Here is a 24592-nt window from a genome sequence, read left to right as displayed (position 1 = left end):
CAAACTCAAGAATATTAAAGGACTGAAATTCAATAAATAAAACAATGTCTCTATTTTTTCAGGTCCTACTAGAATAAACTCTCAAAAGAATCTTTTTACTAAATTATATCTTTCATTATCAACCAATCCTGGCCAGCCAAACCCATATATACTCTATTTTATCTTCTCCCATTTCCAGACTAATTCCCATTTTTCCGTACAATTAGTACCGTGTGTCTGCAAGGGAAGAGATGAAGACATACTGGTAGAAGAGAAGGTGAATACATATTGACTGGCGCCTCAGGTGTAGCGACAGAGCGAAAATAAAGAAAAGTATAATAACGGGGCAAAACTATTTTTCACTCATAAACTGCAGGAAACTTTGCGATGTCTGTAATGAAGAAAAAAAAAAAACACGATGACAACGATTACACACAAGACAGACTAGGTAACAAAACTCATAACATTACAAAATTGAAATGATATTAGCCTTACACGATATAGTGGCTAATTAAGTTGCTGAGATATATTTAATGTATAAAAAGAAGAAAAAATTACAAATAAAATCTCACGAACACAAAAACACAAACTGTTATCCCAAAAAGGAAAGAAACATGGCAATATATGACTTAATTGTAATATGAAGTCTTTGATTTTATCAGGAAGACAGATGAGGAATAAAGAATGATTCTACAAAATACTACGAAGTAAAAAATTTAAGTCTACTTATAATTAGAAATCAGTAACGGAAATTCCATCACTGTTTTGGCATTAATATGAGGAGCAAACTAACTAAAGCTGAGTTGTTGTCTTTTTAATATGGAAAAAATAAAGAAATAAACATTGAAGAGATTATTTCTTCTTTTTGTCTGTAACACTTTAGGCACTGGCTGCGTTACTAGTTAAACTAGGTAAAGCTAAAATCAAGAGAATATATATCATAACCAGTCAACTACTTGTCCATAAAGTCATATATTGTAAAACAAAACAGTGTAAGCAGAGCATTGAAAGCAACTTGTGAATCCATCGAATTCAAAATCAGGGGAATACATATGGTGACCAGTCAGCACATTGTCCTTAAAGCCATCTATTCTATATAAAAAAATATATATTTTCCACCTATCATTGCAAGCTGCGCACCTGCTGTCTTCGAGTGGGTTGCATTTGGACGACCTCTGCACCATAGGTAGAAAGGACACAACCATATGTCAATCATATTTAAAAAGGCAAGAACAAATGACAAGATAAAAACACCAAACTTGTTCAAATACTCAATAACTGCTCTCAAGAGGGGCAGTTCGTGTGTGATACGATTATGATAAAATTACGTTCAAGGAGTGAATAGTCCACCTGTAAGTGATCTTTATCACACATTCCATGTTTCCTTCTTATTGTATTCATGCCAGGGGACCTATCCCCAACTGTTTCTTCATAATTCTGGGGTCAACCATCATGTCAATTGTAATTCATCAGCTATTAAAACCTTTTCAATTCAAAGTAAATTCGGCACAAAAAGTTCCACAGCAGTCATTTTCTTTTGAATGAGACACTTTAATATATCTGAAAGAACCTAAATTGTGCAATTATTTCACTCAATTGGAAAGTTGAACAAAATTATATCATATCAAGGCGTAAATAATCAAAAATAATTGAAAATACATGAAACGAAGGGTAATTTTTCTTTAGACTATTTAAAAAAATTAAGGCATGTTTTAAATTATATATATATATATCGTTGGTTAATCCCATTTTAACACATTTTTTTTTGTTTCTAACAATCGCAGCGGTGCGCTAGATGTTGGAAATTAAACTGTTTGATTAAAAAATTCGGTTATGTTTCGGCCAATAGATTTTCCAAGGTTTCATGTAAAGGCTTTTTTAAAACAACCTTTCACATACCAAATGCTTGACAACGCTAATTCATTTTCATTTATTAAGAAAAATAAAGTATTCTTAAAATAAACAAATGACTGCAAGCACATACAAATACAAATGGCCCTGGTGCATGTACGGCCATGTTTAACAATGACCACACTGCGGACAATTAGTTCTGTCATGTTTCAAGTTTCAATTTTAACTAGCAGTTTTTTTTTCCATGGTAGATGTCTACTTAATATTGTGCAAATGTAGATTATTTTACTTGATGAAAAATAAATAATTTTGGAAGGACATTATTTCTAATGTGAACATAAGTTACGGTCAAGATATTATAATAATGGAAAGATTACTATGGTTTTAAAATACGATGTTCTGCTGTTCTTTGAACCAATACTACAACTGATATTTGATCTATCAGGATTTTACTTCCGGTTATGTGTCTTCTTTTGTACTTAATCCATGTATGTAATTTAGGAAATTTCTTATGATTCTGACATGGTTCTCATTTTTCTTTGTGTGGGGGTGAGGGTGGGGTGGGGTGAAGAAAGCTAGGTGTTACTGAGGAAAACTAATGACAACGAATGTACGAACGCCAGCCCTCCTAATTGTCCAAGCTGAGGTTGAAGTGGGGCGAAAAAGTGAAAGATAAATGCTTGACTTTGGCATAATTTCAGCTTACCATTCCTTTAAAATGGTATTTCTCCTGCGATACTCACAGCACCTTTGGCACAAAAGACAGCAGGTTTAGTAATTGCACATTATGCGTTCATGATCAGGTTGGTTTTACCTGGTTTGGCAATTGTGCTTTTTGACGTCAACCTTACTTAAACATGGGAAGTTCATGTGCTGCTAGAGTACGTTTTCTCCGTGATAGGAAACGTTTTTATAGGTGTATGTGTATATTTTATAGGCATAGTAATTAATCACGCAAGAATAGCGATAATACACGGCTAGTTGTGTGCAAACCTTTGCCTAAGCACACGGGGAGTACTGAAATCTCTGGCATTTCCCTCGGGTTCAGAATTTTGCAGTGGGAAATATGCAGAATACCTAAATTGAAAAGAATAGAAAAAAGAGTGTGGATGAAGAACAAATATTGTCTGTTTTTTTTATAATGTATTTACTCATTGTTCCTCATTCCAGTCATATGGGAGACTGTTTAGGAGTGAGAGGGCGGGAAAGAGGGGCATTCTTTGCATCGTCTTGTCTTTTTCTCCAAAAATCAAATACAATATTTTTATTTGTAGAACGTAATTTACTCAGTGTGCCTGACTACATACACTGCCTTGAACATTATTTTTCCCCGTTCTCATTCCATCTTTTTCTAAGATGGAATGCAATCATATTTGTCTGTAAAATATCCCCGTTCTCATTCCATCTTTTTCTAAGATGGAATGCAATCATATTTGTCTGTAAAATATCCCCGTGAATTGGATAGTATGTTATTTTGGATACAGTTCTTCAGAGCAGTTGATCCAGCTAGTGGGTGGCCCACATATAATATTGGCCATATTTCACACTCGGGGTTCATATAAATGATGGTGTACAGTTACCTGGTGTTAAGTCAATTAGATACACAATACAGGTGTAACAGCTTATATACAAATCTATTTAATGTGAATCAACCTCCTCTGTTCCACAGTGTTATTTCCAGTTTTAATATACAGTATACCAGTGAAGTTTGATTTAGCTTGGATTCCCATGAGAAAATGCAACTCTCTCTCTCTCTCTCTCTCTCGTAATAATATTTAAAGAACTACATCCTTCACGGAATTTAAAATCATATGTTGTAAAGTTAATGCTATTGATCCGGAAGCCACGAGCATGTCTTGGCTTCTTAATTAATTAACTTATTTATTAATTTATTTCTGTGCATGTAATATAAAAATTAGACCGCCATCGATGGGGCTTTTAGCCCGTTTTACACAGATACATATAATCAAATTGATTTTTATTTCATTAAGATTCGATTAATTTTTTCCGCGATGAAAAGTTTAATGTCACGACAAAAATACATAGGAATGCAGCTGGAATTTGGGTTTGTCTTGATAGTTTCTTATCTGGGGTAGTCATTGCGGATTTATGTCAAATTGACAGTCGGTGCCCCGACAACAACTACTTACTACACTCCAACCTAAGCCACCACGATGAATAAATTCAATGATTGTTGTATGTTTAGACATTTATAATCAACTTGACAGCATCACACATTTGAACTTCACAAGGGGTGATCTCTCTCTCTCCCTCTCTCTCTACCTTAGTTTTATAAACCGTGAGATCTTGATAGCCTCAACACCTGATATATCGACATCTACTATTTCACAACTTTTCATATTCAAATTTGTCTGGAATGAAAACGCATTCCTAATCCCAATTTTCCTTGACATTATGCGGCTCACTGTTACATCAACGAGTCAAATTATCGACGATAAATATGCTACTTGAAGCTCTTTGTGTACTTATTTCAGAGCTTTCTCGAAGCGAGCACTTACAGAAGTGGCCGGTTTATACAGATGTCCTATATCCGACGGAGTTCTTAATGGCCAGGTGTCCAGACCATGCACAGGTCGTTTTTCCGTTTTTACAGCAGTCCGGTGAAGTTGACGTAGTAACGTGACGTGAAGTTCTAAGCCAAGGTACAATCCAGTAGTCAACAGAAGATTTACAATAGAGTGAGAATGGGCAACTAAAGAGTCGTGTCTCCTTATCACAATACCAGGCGAATGGTATACGTCTGAACTGTATTCGTATTTAGAGCCAAACTTCAAGCGCTCACTACCCTGTTATTGTGAAAACAAAGTAAAGACGAGCAAACAGACGAGCCGTCCAGTCGGTTCGAAAGACTCTGGAAATGTTTACAAAAACGGGCGAGTCTGGAATATTTTGCGTCGTGTAGTAAGGGTGGACGTGGATATGTAACAGACACCTGCCCATTACATGCAAATCTGTACACAGGTGAACTGTTTGCATAGTACTGGCTGCAGTCGAGGATCGGCGGATCGTGATAAACGGCGAGAAAGATTTACAAACAGAATTACTCGCGTACAAACACGGGATTATCCTATTGAAAGTTCATCATCAAAATGACACATGATCATTAATGATAAATTTAGTACTCTTTTAAGCTGAATAGTGTCAAAGGCGCATTAGTCAATATCCCCGTGTCTTGCATCAATTACAGAGGATAGAATCATCGTCTTAACAAGTGAGGTGAGGATATTACATTCAGCATTTAATTTCATTGTAACTGGCCCTGGAGAAGCTTGGATCGCATACAGCACAAGTATAGGTTGATCCTATCAACTAAACAAATCTAAGAAAAAAATATATGATATTTCCAATGTTTCAGAGATTCCTTTGTATTAACTGTTTCCAGAACCCACGTAAACTGATGGAGTGTCAAGATTGTCAGTGAAAAATAGTTGAATGGAATATCTCTTGTGGAGCATTAGTAAATAATATTGTGAGAGTAACTGTTATACAGGATAAAACTTCTCTAGCTCTGTCTTGAAATATGTTCAGAAAGTAAAACTGGGAGAATACAAATTGTTTATATTGTCTTAGTGATAAACTGTGCACTGGATATAGTTTGGACAGATTTGTTATTCCCAGGATTATGTGCCAATTTAAACATAGAAGATTGTACACAGTTACTCTCGTTAATTATGTCACAAGCAGAGCTATGTAACTTATAAACTCTATTTTAAAACAAAAAATATATTTTCCCTCAAAAATCGGGATAAAATTGAAATTCGAGTTCACCTTTTCCGTCAGTTTTCATCGAGTTACAAATAAAATACTAAACCATGTTTAAAATGCAATTTATGGATTCGTTTGTACGTTCTGGTGCTGACAGGAGTGACGTTCATGCGGGAATATTGTCTGGTAATCGAAAATAGCCGGTGTCCTTCAATTTCAACATAAAAGCAAGGAAAAGTTAGATAATACGTTAACCAGACACGGAAAACACTTTTTCACCTTCCTTATGTCTCCTGAGCTGCGAACAGTTCCAATGCGTGAAGAGAACATTGGACATGGGCATTTTGATGATTGCTGTTGTCGAGGCGACTGCTGTGTTTCAAACGTTACATTGAAAGCAAAAGAAAAGTTAACAAATGAACTTCATATTTGAACACGCTTCATAAGATTCTTTAAAATATTTTTTTGAACTGCGGTTAGGATTTTGTAACAGTATGCTTTGAAAGTCCACTCGAAAAACAAGATCAACCGATAAAATAAAGTTACCTATTTCAAATGTTGAAGACGGCAAAACAGATATGTTGAAACTGGTGAAGTTACAGGCTTACATGACTATAGTGATAGGTAAAGTTATTTCAAGACATGTTGTGCTTTAACCGACTTGCCATTGGCTTCTGGATTTCTTTGATAATCAACTTCGGATCCGGCCGACTCGAGGAGTCTGGGTGAGTACTGTATGCTCTTTACCGTGTTTTTAAATTTAACTTTATCAGTGAAAATTTATTTGTTTAAACCTCTCAGTTTGTATATCGTGTATGCTATTAAATCGATGATTTCATCCTTTGGATGAAAAATATGGACTTCTTAGGTCTGCAGGCTTGACAGTCTGAGGAAAAAAGGAAGACAATACCATCGGATTCAGATTAATGTTTGAATCCCTAGTATTTTATAAATAAGGACCGGGAACTTTCATTTCAGCTTTGTATCAGCATACAATACGTCTGTTTCATGTAAAACTATGCCGATTACTACCTAGTGGGTACTAATACCCATGAACATAGCAATGATGCATACCTAACCAGCTAGCTAGCTAGCTACCTGTCCAGACACACTGACATAGGTCCATATGTATCAGACATATTTGTCGTGTAGAATCCATTTTCAGTGCCTATTGATGTATTGTACTTTAAAAATACGTTCAAGGTAAATTGCACAAATAATGATTTTATTGTGGGGAATGAATGAATGAATGAATGAATGAATGAATGAATGAATGAATATCCACTATTTAGCTTATTCCTGCATGTATATCGTCCACTTTCGTGTCTATAAAAGATTGATATATCAACGGCATGTGTGTGTGTGTGTGTGTGTGTGTGTGTGTGTGACACAATCGTCCTTTAAGGGGCATGGCAATCAGAGCAGATATGATGATGATTACTTCTACTATTTACCCACCCACCGGCGATACATTCGTGTTTTTGGTATTATTTTCCAGGTGGAATTTATAATTTAAATGCATCAGCAGTGATTTTAATCTATAATAATCTGTAATACTCGTGAAGGATAGATGCAAACATTAAGTTACTTTATCCCTTTCTGTAATGGGTTAAGCTGAATTAAGTATCAGCCATTGCTAATACAAAGTTAGCGTTTGTTCAGATATTACAGTCAATGAAACTATTTCACAGTGATTTCAATAACAAAGAAAGAAGATCGTAGTTTTAGTGCAGTAAAATAACATGTTTGAATCAATGGATATATCTGGAAGTCAGACAAGGGTGTTGACATTATCTTTCACATCAGCCACAGGTTATCTTCCACTTTCATGTCTATAAAAGCTAGAGGTATCTATGGCAAAAAGTCATAGCTGTTTTACGATTTTTTTGACGCTTAGTTTGATTCGTATTTCACAAAGCAATCATATTTTCCCAGTTCTGCATTACCTCAGTTTATATAGGTCTGGCGATATATTACACTAGTCTATCAGATCTTACATTCGCAAGGCAAGGTGTCAGGTATGAAGCACTGGAGCTTGAAATTAGAAAGCGTTTACATTTGTTCTTCATCGTACCCAACATAGTCTTTATTGCGTTTAGGGTACGATTACATACTATCTAACGTCAAGTTCCAATAGTACAGAAGTATAAGTTGCCGTCAAAATGACGGGTTATTTCTAGTAAATACGTAATCAAGATTTTACGTTAGCAGGACAAGTTACCAATTGCACCTTGTGGATGTGATTATGTATTCCTTACAGATTTACATACTTAGCTAACTATGTTGTGGCACAGAGGCGTAGCTGGGGGCGGGGGAGGGGGGCAGGGGGGTACATATGTCCCCGGGCGCCAAGGTACAGGGGCGCCAAAATGAGGCTTACAACGTTACATTATAATAAGTAAACAAGGGTAATATTCAAAAATGTGATTAAACGGGGAGGGGGCTGGGGCGCCAATTTTATAGTTCGTCCCCGGGCGCAAAATATCATATCATGTTGTGGCAAGATGTCAATATGACGACATATACACAGCAAACTATGTTGTGGCAAGATGTCAATATGACGACATATACACAGCAAACTATGTCGTGGCAAGATGTCAGTAAGACAACAAATACATAGCTATGTTGTGGCAATATATCATGAAGACAATATATACATAACAATTTGTAGCCATATTTACCAAATCATGTAAGCACATTGCAATTGGTAAATCGTCTTAAAGAGGTAAAATAAATGTCTTGATCGCCTATGCTATTGAAATATCACGACAGGACGATAGAAGCTTAAAAATTCCATAAATTAGGTTCCATAATAATTCACTCATTGATAAAATTTTCTAAAATAAATTGCAATCATTTCCAAAGCCAACATTCCTAAACATATGTATCTTATCTGCTTTTATTCCTGTTCATCTTAAATACTTTGATTTCTACACACTTGTATCTTTTACACTTTGATTACTAAAAATTTGTATCTTATACACCTTTATTCCTAAACATCTGCATATTTTACCCTTTTATTCTTCATCATTTCCAATATGATTACTAAACGTTTGTATTTTATACACTTTGATTCCTCAACCGTTGCATTTTGTACACTTTGATTCCTAAACATTTATGTCTGATACACTTTGATTCCTAAATATTTGCACCTTAGACACTTTGATTCCTAAATATTTATATCTTAGACACTTTGATTCCTAAATATTTGTATCTTATACCCTTTAATTCCTAAACATCTGCAATTTTACCCTTTTATTCTTCATCGTTTCCAATTTGATTCCTAAACGTTTGTATCTTAGACACTTTGATTCCTCAACATTTGTATCTTTCACACGTTGATTCCTAAACATTTATATCTGATACGCGTTGATTCCTAAATATTTCTATTTTTACACTTTAATTCCTAAACATTTCTATCTGATACGCTCTGATTCCTAAACATTTGGATATTATACACTTTGATTCCTAAACATTTCTATCTGATACACTTTGATTCCTAAACATTTGGATATTATACACTTTGATTCCTAAATATTTGGATATTATACACTTTGATTCCGAAACATTTATATATTGTACACTTTAAGTCCTAAACATTTGTAACTTATACACTTTGATTTCTAATTATCTGTATGTTTTACCCTTTTATTCTTCATCGTTAACAGTTTGATTCCTAAACCTTTGTATCTTATATACAATTGATTCCTAAATAGTTTCATCTAGTACACTTTGATTCCTAAATAGTTGCATCTAGTACACTTTCATTCCTAAACATTTGTATCTTGTACATGTTAAGTCCTAAACTTTGATATCTTATACACTTTGATTCCTAAACATCTGCATCTTTTACAGCTTTATTCTTGTTCATAGTTTACAGTTTGATTCCTAAACGTTTGTATCTTATACACTTTAATTTCTAACAGTTTATATCTTAGACACATTGCTTCCTAAGCATTTGTATCTTATACTCTTTGGGGCCCCGAGTGGCCGAGTGGTCTAAAGCGCTCACCGTTCCAAATCACTGCCATCTCACCTCTGTCTGCGTGTGTTCGAGTACAAGGCTCGGCTAGCGTTGAAAGTTTGCCAGTAGCTTCTCGTGGGTCGGTGGTTCTTCCCTGGGTTTTCCAGGGTTCTTCCTCCACCAGTTATACTGGCCGCTATGTATAGCATATCTTGTGCTGAAAAATGGCGTTAAACCCTAGAACAAATCTTATACTCTTTGATTCATATATATTTACATTGTTTACACTTTGATTCCTAATCATTTTTATCTTATGCACTTTGATTCTTAAATATTTTATACACCGTGATTCCTAATCATTCGTATCAAATATACTTTGACTCCTAAACATTTGCAACTTATACACTTTGATTCCTAATGATCTGTATGTTTTACACTTTCATTCTTCATCGTTAACAGTTTGACTCCTAAACATTTGCATCTTATATACAATTGATTCCTAAATAGTTGCATCTAGTACACTTTGATTCCAAAACATTTCTTTCTTATACACTTTCATTCCTAAACATTTGTATCTTGTACATGTTAAGTCCTAAACCTTTGTATCTTGTACACTTTTATTCTTGTTCATTGTTTACAGTTTGATTCCTAAACGTTAGTATCTGATACACTTTGATCCCATAACATTTATGTCTTGTAAACGTTAATTCCTAAACATTTGGATCTCGTACACTCGGATTCCTAACCATTTGCATCTTTTACCCTTTCATTCCTTTCACTGGTTACAGTTTGATTCCTGAACATTTATATTTTATGCACTTTGATTTGCAAATATTTGTATCTTATACACGTTGATTCGTAAACATTTGTACCTTGTAAACTTTGATTCCTAAATATATGTATCTTATACATTCTGATTTCAAAACATCTTATACATGCGAAAGATTTGCATCTTGTACACTTTCATCTGTATTTGTAAACATCTGTATAGTTTAGACTTTGGTTCATAAACATCTTATCCGCTTGGATTTCTATAATCTTTATCATATACATTTTGATTCATGAACACATTATGCAATGTAATTCCTAAACATATTATACATTTTAATTTCAATACATCTGTCTCTTATACAGTTTGATTCCTAAGCGTCTTAAGCACCTTGATTTCTAAACATCTGTATCTTATACACATTGATTTATAAACATTTTATACACTTAATTTCTAAACACTTTATACATTTTTATTTCTAAACATCTGTATCATATACACTTTGATTCATCAACATTTATATCCTTTACACTTTAATTCCTAAACATTTGTGTATTATACACTTTGATTTCTAAATATTTGCATATTATACACTTTGATTTCTAAATATTTGCATCTTATACACTTGATTTCTAAACGTCTTATACATTTTTTATTTCTGAACATCTGTATCATATACATTTTGATTCCATAGCATTCGTATCTTATACCCGTTGATTCCTAAACATCTGTATCTGATAGACTTTGATTCCTAAAGATCTTATCCACTTTGATTCCTAAACATTTATATCTGATACACGTTGATTCCTAAAGATCTTATCCACTTTGATTCGTAAATATTTATATCTGATACACTTTAATTCCTAACCATTTGTATCTTATATACTTTGATTCCAAAATATTTATATCTTATACACTTTGATTTCTAAATATTTGCATCTTATACACTTTGATTCCTAAACATTTATATCTTATACACTTTGATTCCTAAACATCTTATACACTTTGATTCCTAAATATGTTATACACTTAGATTCCTAAATATTTGTATCTTATACATTTTCTTATGCATCCAAAACATTTATATCTTGTATACTTTGATTCCCAAAAAATTATATTTTATACACTTTGATTTCTAAATATTTATATCTTATACACTTTGATTCCTAAACATCATATAGACTCTGATTCCTAAACATCTTATACACTTAGATTCCTAACTACTTGTATCTTATACACTTTGATTTCTAAATATTTGCATCAGATACAATTTCTTATCCATCCTAAACTTTCATATTTTATCCACTTTGATTCTTAAACATCTTATACACTTTGATTCATAAACATCTGTATCGTATTCACGTTGATTCATAAACATCTGTATCGTATACACTTTAATTTATAAACATCTGTATCTTATACACTTTGATTCATAAACATCTGTATCTTCTACACTTTGGTTCATAAACGTCTTATACACTTTGATTTATAAACATCTGTATCTTATACACTCTGGTTCATGAACGTCTTATACACTTTGATTCATAAACATCTGTATCTTATACACTTTGATTCATAAACATCTGTATCTTATACACTTTGATTCATAAACATCTGTATCTTATACACTTTGATTCATAAACATCTGTATCGTATACACTTTAATTTATAAACATCTGTATCGTATTCACTTTGATTCATAAATATCTGTATCTTATACACTTTGATTTATAAAAATCTGTATCTTATACACATTAATTTATTAACATCTGTATCTTATACACTTTGATTCATAAACATCTGTATCGTATTCACTTTGATTCATAAATATCTGTATCTTCTACACTTTGGTTCATAAACGTCTTATACACTTTGATTTATAAACATCTGTATCTTATAAACTTTGGTTCATAAACGTCTTATACACTTTGATTTATAAACATCTGTATCTTATACACTTTGATTCATAAACATCTGTATCTTATACACTTTGGTTCATAAACGTCTTATACACTTTAATTCATAAACATCTGTATCTTATACACTTTGGTTCATAAACGTTTTATACACTTTGATTTATAAACATATGTATTTTATACACATTCATTTCTGAACATCTGTATCGTATACACTTTGATTTCTAAACATTTCTATCTTATACATTTTGATTACTAAACTATTGTATCTTATACACTTTAATTCATAAACATCTGTATCTTATACACTTTGGTTCATAAACGTCTTATACACTTTGATTTATAAAAATCTGTATCTTATACACTTTGATTTATAAAAATCTGTATCTTATACACTTTGATTTATAAAAATCTGTATCTTATACACATTAATTTATTAACATCTATATCTTATACACTTTGGTTCATAAACGTCTTTTACACTTTGATTTATAAAAATCTGTATCTTATAGACTTTGATTCATAAACGTCTTATACACTTTGATTTATAAATATCTGTATCTTATACACTTTGATTTATAAAAATCTGTATCTTATAGACTTTGATTTATAAAAATCTGTATCTTATAGACTTTGATTTATAAAAATCTGTATCTTATTCCATTTGACTTCTAAACATCTCTATCTTATTCACGTTGATTTCTAAACATCTGTATCTTATACACTTTGTAAAGTGTCGAATTGTGAATTGTATTAACCTTAAAGTTGAATGCACTGAGCGTTAAAAAATTTCACATTTAAGTCAGAAACGTCTTTGTGAAGGATCACTTCGATCTTTCCACTTTTCTCTCCCATGTCAGTGTTAAAACAGGAAAGGCTAGAATTTATGACTCAGTGAGATTGACTAGGACATTGATTCGCTATCCTGAGAAAGTAAACGTTTAAGCTACCAACCATTCAGCGCTTGGTTGGAACCAATGTCAAATTATCATTTTCAAAGGGAACTTGATATACCCGTACTTCACAGATTCTATGCTGTCTGAGATCTGACGAAATAAATGATCATCTTGGGATAATTTAGGAACCACTGCTTACGATTGGGCAGAGTAAATTAAGGCGTACACTTTGAAAATAATGTGAATTTAAAGTGACGAACATAGTCGGAATTCTTTAGTCTTAAAATTCTTGAAAGGAGACGTTTGACTCAGAGGACACCTAAAAAGAATAGTGCATTCATCGTTAAACAAGAAAAGGGGACCAGGTGGCTGTCTTGTAAGAAAAGACAGGGTTTAGTTCTAGGACGGACAATTTCTGAAAGAGAACAGCATTAAGGTACGCAATTTTAATTTCCCACGTAATGTTCTATTTTTTTATTGTTTGTTTTATGCAAATGTATTGATATGGCTATGATCCATATTATGTATCGTTTATTCAATTTCACGGAAATCTGTTGATTTTAGAGTTGTTATGTAATTTATCTCATTAATTTAACAGTTACTGGTTCATTGATAAAATTTACGATTGCATGGTATCCACGTTTTCATATCTGTAGAATTTCATAGGGTTATATGAAATAGTTTTCTTGGTCTGTTAGGACGATTTTGATTATCGTGAGTTAACGAAAACTGCATAATTATATCTGATTTTGTAATGTTTAAATAATCTTGTAAGTTAGGGATTGCTGTGAGTTGATTTTTTTAAAAATGTTATGCAATAGTAATCGAGCATGTGGTATCGGATGTAAAGAGATACGGTAACGTTAGTTATACCGCTAATGTGTTAATTATGGCCTGTCGATGTGAAGCGAGGGTGATGTTCTATCGCATTAGTTCAGAATTTGTGCAGTGTGGATAGCTAGTATGCTTCTGAGTAACGTAAGTGAGGGAATTTTATGTACATATAGAAGGTGGTACATGCAGAGATTTAAGGGTAATTTTGTCCTTTAAGGAACATCTTTCTGGGAAGAGACGGAACAGTCCGAAGACAGAAGTCCGAAACAGGAGTGACGAGCTGAGAATAAAGGACTAGTAAGTCCAGGAAGGGGTGAAGCGTAGAGAATATGAAGGCTCGAGGAAACAGGAAGACGTTGATGCATGGTCATGGGAGGAAAGTGATGCAATTAGTCATGGACTTTGCGCTCTTTTCACCACTCGTTATTATATTGAAATAAATACAAATTGGAAACTGCCGTTAAATTATGTTGACACAATTTAGATTGAACTGGAACTGCCGCTATTAATTTGTTTTTTTTTTTAAATTTGTTATTTATTTCTTGTCTAAGGGGGCTCGTGTTGCACTATTTTTTTCCCCAATATTCTCGCTCACTTCTCTGTTGAAATTCGATTTTTCCACTCCCACCGTGCTATCATAACGAGGGATGTCATCCTCCAGATAACGCCAGCCAAACCGAATTTACAACTCCTTTAACTAAGAGGGCGACGTTACATACTTTAATATCTAAACATCTGTATCATATACACATTGATTCATCAACATCTGTATCTCATACACTTTGATTTCATAACATCTCATACACTTTGATTTCATAACATCTTATACACTTTGAGTCCTAAACATCTGCATCTTGTGCACGTTAATTCCTAAACACTTTCATCTTTTACCCGTTTATTCCTGTTCATCGTTTACAGTTTGATTCCAAAACATTTGTATCTTATGCACGTTGATTCATAGACATTTGTATCTTATACACTTTCATTCCTAGAGCCCCGAGTGTCCTAGTGTCCGAGTGGTCTAAAGCGCATACCGTTCCAGATCACTGCCATCTCACTTCTGTCTGCGCGGGTCCGAGTCTCGGATTCGGCCAATGTGGGTATGCGAGAAAGCTTGCCAGTAGCCTCTCATGGGTCGATGGTTCATTCCCGAGTTTTCCCGTGTTCTGCCTCCACAGCTTATACTGGAGGCCATGTAAAGCCTATCTTGTGCTGAAAAATGGCACAAAGTCCTACAAAAGCAACAGCAGTAACTTTGATTCCTAAATTTTTATATCTTATACACTTTGATTCATATACATTTGAATCTTATACACTATGATCCATAAACATTTATATCGTATCAACTTTAATTCCTAAACATTTGTATAATATACACTTAGATTCCTAAACATTTGTATAATATACACTTAGATTCCTAAACATTTGTATCTTACACGCTTTGAGTGCTAAACATTTCTATCTTATACACTTTTATTCCTAACATTTGTGTCTTGTACACTTTGATCCTTAGCATTTGTATCTCATACAGTTTGATTTCTAAACACCTGTATCTCATACATTTTGATTTCTAAACACCTGTGCACTTTGACTTCTAAACATCTGTATCGTATACACTTTGATTTCTAAACATTTCTATTTTATATTCTTTGATTTCTCAATATATTTGTCTTATACAAATGTATTTCTAAACATCTGTATCTTATAAACTTTGAGTCATAAACGTCTGTATCTCATAAACTTAGATTTCTAAACATCTGTATCGTATTCACTTTGATCTGTAAACACCTGTATGTCATACGTACTGGTTTCTAAACATCTATATCTTTTACACTTTGATTCATTAGCATGTGTATCTTATACACTTTGATTTCTAAACTTATGTATATTTACACTTTGATTTCTAAACTTATTTTACACTTTGATTTCTAAACTTATGTATTTTTACACTTTGATTTCTAAACTTATGTATTTTTACACTTTGGTTACTAAACATCTGTATCTTATACACTTTGATTTTTAAACACCCGTATCTTATACACTTTGATTTCTATACATCTTATATACTTTGATTAATAAACGTCTGTATGTTATACACTTACACCTTTTCGAGCAATTTAAATTTCTCCATTTGGATGTATTTCAATGTCTGTCATTATAAATAATGATGAAGATAATAATTTAAATGAACATATAATAATCATCATTAAAACCAAATCTACTTACTCAGTAAGAGTTGGATGAATCACACAATTATGCATCAACTCCATTCGCAAATATCTTTCAGCTGATGCCACTAAAACACTTGTGTTTTCATTAGTTGTTGTTGTTTTTGTAGGGTTTTGAAGGCCATGTTTCAGCACACGATAGGCTATACATGGCGGCCAGTATTAATGGTGGAGGAAGAACCCGGGAAAACCTTGGAAAGAACCACCGACCAACGAGAAGCTACTGGCAAGCTCTCTCACATACCCACATTGGCTGAATCCGAGACTCGAACCCACGCAGACAGAGGTGAGATGGTAGTGATCCGTAACGGACAGCGCTTTAGACCACTCGGCCACTCGGGACCCCATGTTCATTAGTACTTACACGACTGGATTATTGTAACTCAATTATGTCGGGTTCATCTCAATATCTACTCCAGAAACTTCAAAAAGTTCAAAACACAGCTGCTCGGATCATACTAAGAGTACCACGAACAGAGCACACCTCCCCGCTGCTCTGTACCCTACACTGGCTATCCATTCGATCCAGAATGAAACACAAAATGTGTTCTCTGTGCTACGTTTCACTGACGGACTCCAGTCCGACGTACCTATCCGACCTCACCCATGTGTATACACCAGCAAGATACTTACACTCCTCCTCTGACAATCGTATACTCATTATTCCCACTATGGAAACAAAGTCATATGGACAACGTTCTTTTGCATACCAGGGCCCAGCAATGTGGAATGAATTGCCCCCTGAACTTAGACACAAAGACACAGTAATGCTCTTAAAACACACTTATTTCGACTGCAAGAACAAACATAAAGACCTAATAATGTTTCCTACCTTAAATATTTTCAGCATGTTATTTTATGATTCCTAATTTCATGGTGGGTTTTTTTGTAATCATATCATTATATGTTTTTATATGTTATAGGTATTTAATTTTGTAAAGCGCTTAGAGCTTATAAAGATTAGGCGTTATATAAAGTCCTCATTATTATTATTATTATTGTTATTATTGATCAGGAAATTTCACTGAAATGGAAGCCGAGTTTGGGAAAGACATAACACATGCCTCAGCGAACAAGGAGTGCTAACTGTATCATCCAACATACAGAACCTTTGAATATGAGCGCATTCGATTTATCCTCTCCTATCACTAGAGTCGTGAAAGAAATACAATAAATTGTCCTTCTTCATTAAAACATTTTTAGGATCAAATTTTAGATCAGTAAGATGGACCTTTAACTCACCCTTAAAAGAAAGTGGACCTTATCGAGATTCGACTCAAGTATATTTTTATGCAAATGCCGGAGGCATTCTTGATATGTCTGAGCTCCAGCACTATGCACCGTCGCCGCTAAATTTGCGCTTCCGCTATCTGCAATTTACTATCCCATTTTAGATATTATCCCTGCGCCAGCCAGCTTGGCCGGTACGTATGTGGGTTATGTTTGTTTTTTTTACACATTTTTTTTAGTTCATAATAGTTTGCCCCTTTCCGTTGTTTTGTTGTGACGACTTTAAGAACAATGAAATATATGTCTCGATTTTAATTATGAAGAAAATCATTGATAAAATTGCGTTAACATGTGCCTTCACAAAAAATGCAAATTGTTTGTATTCATTGGAACATTTCCGTTGTCAAATCTTCAGTTTTGACGGTGCGTCGTCTTTCGGAGACACTGGAACATATGAAGTTTGATTTGGCGGTGCGTAGTCTTTCGGAGTCACTGGAACATATGAAGTTTGATTTGGCGGTGCGTAGTCTTTCGGAGACACTGGAACATATGAAGTTTGAATTGGCGGTGCGTAGTCTTTCGGAGACACTGGAACATATGAAGTTTGATTTGGCGGTGCGTAGTCTTTCGGAGACACTGGAACATATGAAGTTTGATTTGGCGGTGCGCAGTCTTTCAGAGAAACTGGAATATATGAAGTTTGATTTGGCGGTGCGTAGTCTTTCGGAGACACTGGAACATATGAAGTTTGAATTGGCGGTGCGTAGTCTTTCGGAGACACTGGAACATATGAAGTTTGATTTGGCGGTGCGTAGTCTTTCGGAGACACTGGAACATATGAAGTTTGATTTGGCGGTGCGCAGTCTTTCAGAGAAACTGGAATATATGAAGTTTGATTTGGCGGTGCGTAGTCTTTCGGAGACACTGGAACATATGAAGTTTGATTTGGCGGTGCGTAGTCTGTCGGAGACACTGGAACATATGAAGTTTGGTTTGGCGGTGCGTAGTCTTTCGGAGACACTGGAACATATGAAGTTTGATTTGGCGGTGCGTAGTCTGTCGGAGACACTGGAACATATGACGTTTGATTTGACGGTGCGTAGTCTGTCGGAGACACTGGAACATATGACGTTTGATCGTTCAAGCTACTACTTTCTAATGAATACAACCTTTGTGTTAAACGTTCACCCATCTACTAGTAGCATATACCCAGACTGAATAATGCATCAGTACATATGGTCCGTTGCTCCTAGTTTGATGGTTTTTTTTTTTTTCACGAATAAATACGGTATGTATTTCGATATTTACTAATCTATTTCCAACATTATCCATGAATATATGAGACACACTCTCCCTCTATGTATGTACGTCTGTCTCTGTGTATGTATGTATGTATGTATGTATGTATGTATGGCTTTAGGGCATGAATCAATAGCACATCTTAAACTGAAACACATACGAACATCTAGTCAGACAAACACAGAAAACAATATATAAAAAAAATACCATATACCCATCATTTTAAAGTCCAACCTCCCCACAATGTTCGCCAACATTAAAAATGACCTTACATACAGTATATATACTCACTTATATATGGGTCAAACTGGAAACAACAAAGATCATGATCTGCCGTAGCAAAATCCTCCTGCATATCAGGGTCTATGTTTATTGTTCTACTGATTACTCCTATCAAACTGCACAGACCAGATCTGCCGGCCCATTTTACGACGCCAGATCTGAGTCTGTGTAATTTACAAATGGTCTCGTCTTATAAGCGGGTACTGACAGTGCTCAGTCAGATCCTGTTTATCCTCCCTATTTTCTTGGTATATTGTAGCCTCCCTTTCACCTTCGCCAACGAATTCTTTTAAATTGTTAGAAATCATCCCTATTTTAAGTGACTGGTTCACAGTTGTAACAATGTGTTGTACTCAACTAGAGTTAAGAATGTCGTCATTCCAGCAATTAAATAGTAATAATAGTTATAATGAATAGTACATGGGAAGAGCTTCATGAAGAATATGTGTCAATTCGATACCTTGCGGTCGCTCTAGTGCAAATCCTCCGTTCGTACATTCTGACAGAGACTAGACTGACATTATCAGATAGAGGCCCGGTCGGGGGCATTCCATCTGGCACGCTCAGAGTCCTTGATTGTATGTATGAAGAAGGATTACTCAAATGGAGAATTGATTTACCTATCGCTCCCGCTGCTTGTCAATTCATTCATCATTATTTCACAGAGGCACAACTATACATAACGCTAAACCCGATCCCGTGGTATTTCCCTTGCGAATCTTCAATCAATATTAAAAGGAAAGCATGAGAAGACGATAAACCCGTCTCTCTCTCTCTCTCTCTCTCTCTCAAACACACACACACACACACGCATGCACGCACGCGCGCGCGTCCCCGCGCGGGGATAAAGGGAGACTGAGAGAAGATTTGGGAAGGATGTGGACTTTGATCTCGCTCCGACAGATTTCGTTTATTGTCAAGCCCTAATTTTAAGGCAAGTAATGTGACGACCACATACGTTGGCTGTTGTAATTAGGTGGCCAGTTTACAGAGGTTTGATTGTTGTTAGAACGGCCTTATTGGTATCATAATCTGTGAGAAATCCGCAAAGAAAGCCTGGTTTTGTGTGGTTATTTTGCACAGAAAGCTGGGTTACAGAGAAGACGGTTTTTAGAGAAAACCGGGGTATAGAGAAGTCTTGTACAGAGGGTTGGGGTTTTCGAGCTCTTTGAAGTATGTCTTTAAATTGTCGACGAAACCGTGGATTACGTGATGTTAGAGTTTGGACATTGCAAGAAAAATGGTGTAATAAAGAATTATTAAATCGACATGAATGATAAAGCAAATCAGTGAAGGAAACCTGAGGTAACGACATTGGGAACATTATTTTTTCATTTTTATTTTATTTTTCTTAGCTCATAAGATATTTATGATATGATTTCTCCACGTTTGGCTGCTAAACTTAGAAGTATAATGCTACCATTGAACTAATGCTTTTATGTTTTGGTACTTATTAAGGAAACCAATCTTCATCAACTGTTTATTTGCACAAGATCAAACTCTATCCTTCTCTCCCCCCTCTCTCTCACTCTATCTGTCTATCTCTGTCTGTCTGTCTGTCTCTCTACATACATACATACATACATACACTCTCCTAGATTAAACGACAGCTCCAGCGCCGTAGTGATTAGAGCGTCCGCTTCCGATGTGGGAGGTCGCGGGTTTGAACCTCGGCCGAGTCATACCGAATACCTATAAAAATGGTACTAACAGCTGCATCTCTTTGCGCTCGGCATTAAGAGGTTAGTGTTAGGACTGGTCGGCCTGGTGTCAGGATAATGTTACTGGGTGGGACATCATGCTACAGGTCTGCGGCATGATGCCCTAGTGCTAGACATCACTATAAACTGCCACACTGCAGACATCGTAGCGATATGACTGAAAATTTGTTAAAACTACGTTAAAAAATCCAATCCAACACACACACACACACACACACACACTCCGAGATTAAACAAGGGTATTCTTATGTTAACATTTTGATCAATCAATACATTTAAACCTTAATGGAATGATGGTCGCTTCCAGTATTAACTAATAATTATTTATCCCCCCCCAACAAAAATATTATCATAAGGTAGTCAACTGATCAAAAGGGGATATTCACCCCAATTTCCTGTTGACTGCAAAATATACATGATAATTGAAAAGTATCGATTATGTTATTTCCTGTTACATGAATGGGATGAAACCCTTAACTGTGTCAAAGCTGCTGTAGGATTCGAACTGTTTTAATTACACTTATACATTGCAAGGCATCTTTAATAGATCTGTAAAATCACAATTTATTGCCATTTCTTAGTTCTAAACTGATTGGTTGATTAGAGTTTCTTTCATGGACTTAATCCGCCATCATACAGTCTGTCTTCTTTGAATTTTGTTTTAGTGCATCAGAAAAAGTTGTTTTACAAACTGTTCTGGTATTCAGGACCATAGAGAGCGATCACGGGCCTTGGGGTAAGAAACACCCGGGTCTCTCCTAGTTCTTGTTCAAGCAACATTTTTCTTTCATAAAATTAAAAAAGTATTGTTCTACCCGGGCCCCGCTTACAGGCCCTGGCCCGGTTGCCCCCCCCCCCCCGGGGCTGGTATTTCTTTGAGCAATAAATTCTCCTATCCCTTCTTCCACCGCCTCTCTCTCTCTCTCCTTATTTTAGCTTTCCCCCTTCTGTCTGCATGCAAGTGTTAGATTAAATAGTATGAAAGTAATCCATAAGGACTAAATCATATCAGGGAATGAAATCTTTCATCTTCATAAAATCGATAAACTCCGATGATTTAAGTCATTTGTACCCGTACCCGTATATTATTTCAACCGTTCCGCTCACTGCTAGATTTACAAATTCTATATAAGAAAATCGATGATAATACATCGGCATTGTAAAAAATCTATTCATTTAATGAGCCCTAAATTAGAGTTGGAGGCGTTAAAAACTAGCATGCTACATCATTTTGTTAGTAAATCAGTGTCAACGTTGGTCTCTTTATCCGATATTACTACTAATAATGTCAAATGAAAACGATCGTGTAGCAGAGACTATAATATTTCCTGGTCTGAAAGCATGCCACGTCCAAGTGAGTTTTCCCTTCCAATAGGAAATATTTTTCATCATCACAGTCAGAAGCAGATAATTAATAATGTACATTAATTCAACACCATGATCCATGATTTTTTGAGCTCATGGCATTATTGGACATTCATTCAACACCATGGTTCATGCTGTTTTGAGATCATGACATTATTGGTCATTAGTTCAGCACCATGGTTCGTGATGTTTTGAGTTCATGACATTATTGGACATTAATTCAAGGGTAGGGTTCATGCTACTTTACGCTCAGGACATTTTTGGTCATTATTTCAACATCATGGCTCATGATGTTTTGAGCTCAATGCATTATTGGACATTCATTCAACACCATGGCTCATGCTGGATTGAGATCATGACATTATTGATCATTAGTTCAACACCATGGTTCATGCTGTTTTGAACTCATGACATTATTGATCATTAGTTCAACACCATGGTTCATGCTGTTTTGAACTCATGACATTATTGATCATTAGTTCAACACCCTGGTTCATGCTGTTTTGAGCTCATGGCATTATTGGACATTAATTCAACACCACGGTTCATGCTGTTTTGAGCTCATGGCGTATGAGACATTAATTCAAGAGCATAGTTATTCTGTTTTGAGCTCATGGCAGCTGCAGATATATCTTAACAAATACGCATACTAAATTGGAATATTTACAATTAATATCACTAACATGCACTCAGAGTTATTTATGGATATATCGTGTGTTTCAAAATCAGATTCCAAACATAAATCGAGTCCTACTATTTGTGACGTGGCTGCTAAGTACAAGCATGCGATAGACTGACGTTTTCTGATCAAGTACATTTTAAATGTTTTGCATGAAACAACAACAATCCTGTCTGGATGACGCCAAACCAATACCGATCTTGTTACTCAGACCATGTAGTGGTTATATATTGCACAACTTTTATTTCAAACTTTTATTTGCTATAGTTAAAGCATACACGTTGGCGTGTTTGTTTTCTTTTCTTGGTGTCCAGTGGTGTGCCTGTATTTGTTTTCTTTTCTTGGTGTCAAGTGGTGTGCCTGTGTTTGTGTTTGTGTTTGTGTGTGTATATATTATTTCAACATCTACTTTCTTTGCTTTCTAAGGAAATGTAACAGAGGACGGATATGTTAACGTGTTTGAAAAATAAAGTAGTTATGGAAACTAGTTCACATCAGGATCATGTCTGGACAAATCTGCAATGAGAGTGTCTACTCTTTTCCGTCACATAGTCAATCTTTCATATCATCCAAAATGCTTCTCGTACCAGTAAATGATTAACACAGTTTGTAATTGTTATGCCCACTCACCAACCATTCATTGTCTGCAAATTGTAACGATGTAAAATATATTTGCAACCATATATGTATTATTGAAGAAGAATATTAAAAAAGATGGGTGTAGAATTTCGTAAGTATTAAAAGTAATGTAGAAGGTAAGTGCCGGGCAATAAAATGGTTGGCCTTTTTCAGCAATAAGGGTATTGTACATGGTAGATATCAAGAGACTGCATTAAGGAATCTATATCGCTACATGTATATCCTGTTTTTTTTTTTAATCATATAAAACAATGTATGATAAGCTTTACTTTGTTATAAAAGTTCAGTTCAGTTCCACCCTTTTATTTCTTGCCTTTAAGCATGTGAATAAATGCAACATGCGTTTCATTATAGAAAACTAGATCAAATTATATTTAAAATCACTAGTACACTATGTCTGTGAAAAAGCTTAATTATTCAATACAATTACAATTATGCTAAATTTTGGGTGTTAACAAATGTAAAAAAAAATAGTTCATTATCTCAAGTTCTCAGGTTGTATAGTTCGTATCGCCATAATATATACTTGTATCGTCACAAAAATATCGATATTCCTGATACGTATAGCTATATTATTTACTTTTATCCTCACAAAAATAACAATATTTCTGATAGTCTCGCTGTATTACATACTTGTATAATCTCAAAAATATCGATATTCCTGATACCTATCACCGTATTGTATATTTGTATCATCACAAAAAATATCGATATTCCTGATACCTATCACCGTATTGTATATTTGTATCATCACAAAAAATATCGATATTCCTGATACCTATCACCGTATTGTATATTTGTATCATCACAAAAAATATCGATATTCCTGATACCTATCGCCGTATTGTATATTTGTATCATCACAAAAAATATCGATATGCCTGATACATATCGCTGTATTGTTATATTTCTGCTGCCAGATGTGAAGATGCATTAAGAACGAGGAAACTTTGAAGACTTATCTTCTTTCGCCTTGCTAAATATCACACCATATGTTCAAATTGAAAGTTGCCAGTTTATTCTTGGCTAGCACAATTTTCAAACGAGGCACCATTTCAAACGTTATTTCCTTCCCCTGTATGCTCGGAACCAGTGCATTGCAACTGTTACTGGAAGTCATTAGATAAACCTCAGGAGATCTGCATTTTATGCAGATCTTAGAAAGATTATTACCAGAAATATTTTGCAAAAACCACCCATGTGAAGAAATCTGT

The 24592-nt window shown here is 34.8% G+C and overlaps 1 protein-coding gene across 1 annotated transcript in view; it reads left to right on the top strand.

The window, feature by feature from the left end:
* The window catches only part of LOC149787841 (protein Wnt-7b-like), a 152150-nt gene that overhangs the window by 4812 nt on the left and 122746 nt on the right, over positions 1–24592 (top strand). The window contains exon 2 of the mRNA XM_089974059.1: positions 4326–6281. Within this exon, the coding sequence (XP_089830185.1) occupies positions 6199–6281 (83 nt within the window). The 5' untranslated portion in view covers positions 4326–6198. The remainder of the gene's footprint in view (positions 1–4325; positions 6282–24592) is intronic.

The sequence above is a fragment of the Sinohyriopsis cumingii genome, chromosome 11, assembly GCF_028554795.1.
Source record: "Sinohyriopsis cumingii isolate HCF-2022 chromosome 11, ASM2855479v2, whole genome shotgun sequence".
Lineage (NCBI taxonomy): Eukaryota > Metazoa > Mollusca > Bivalvia > Unionida > Unionidae > Sinohyriopsis > Sinohyriopsis cumingii.
The sequence above is the reverse complement of the archived record's forward strand: the minus strand, read 5'-3'. Positions and strand labels throughout refer to the sequence as shown.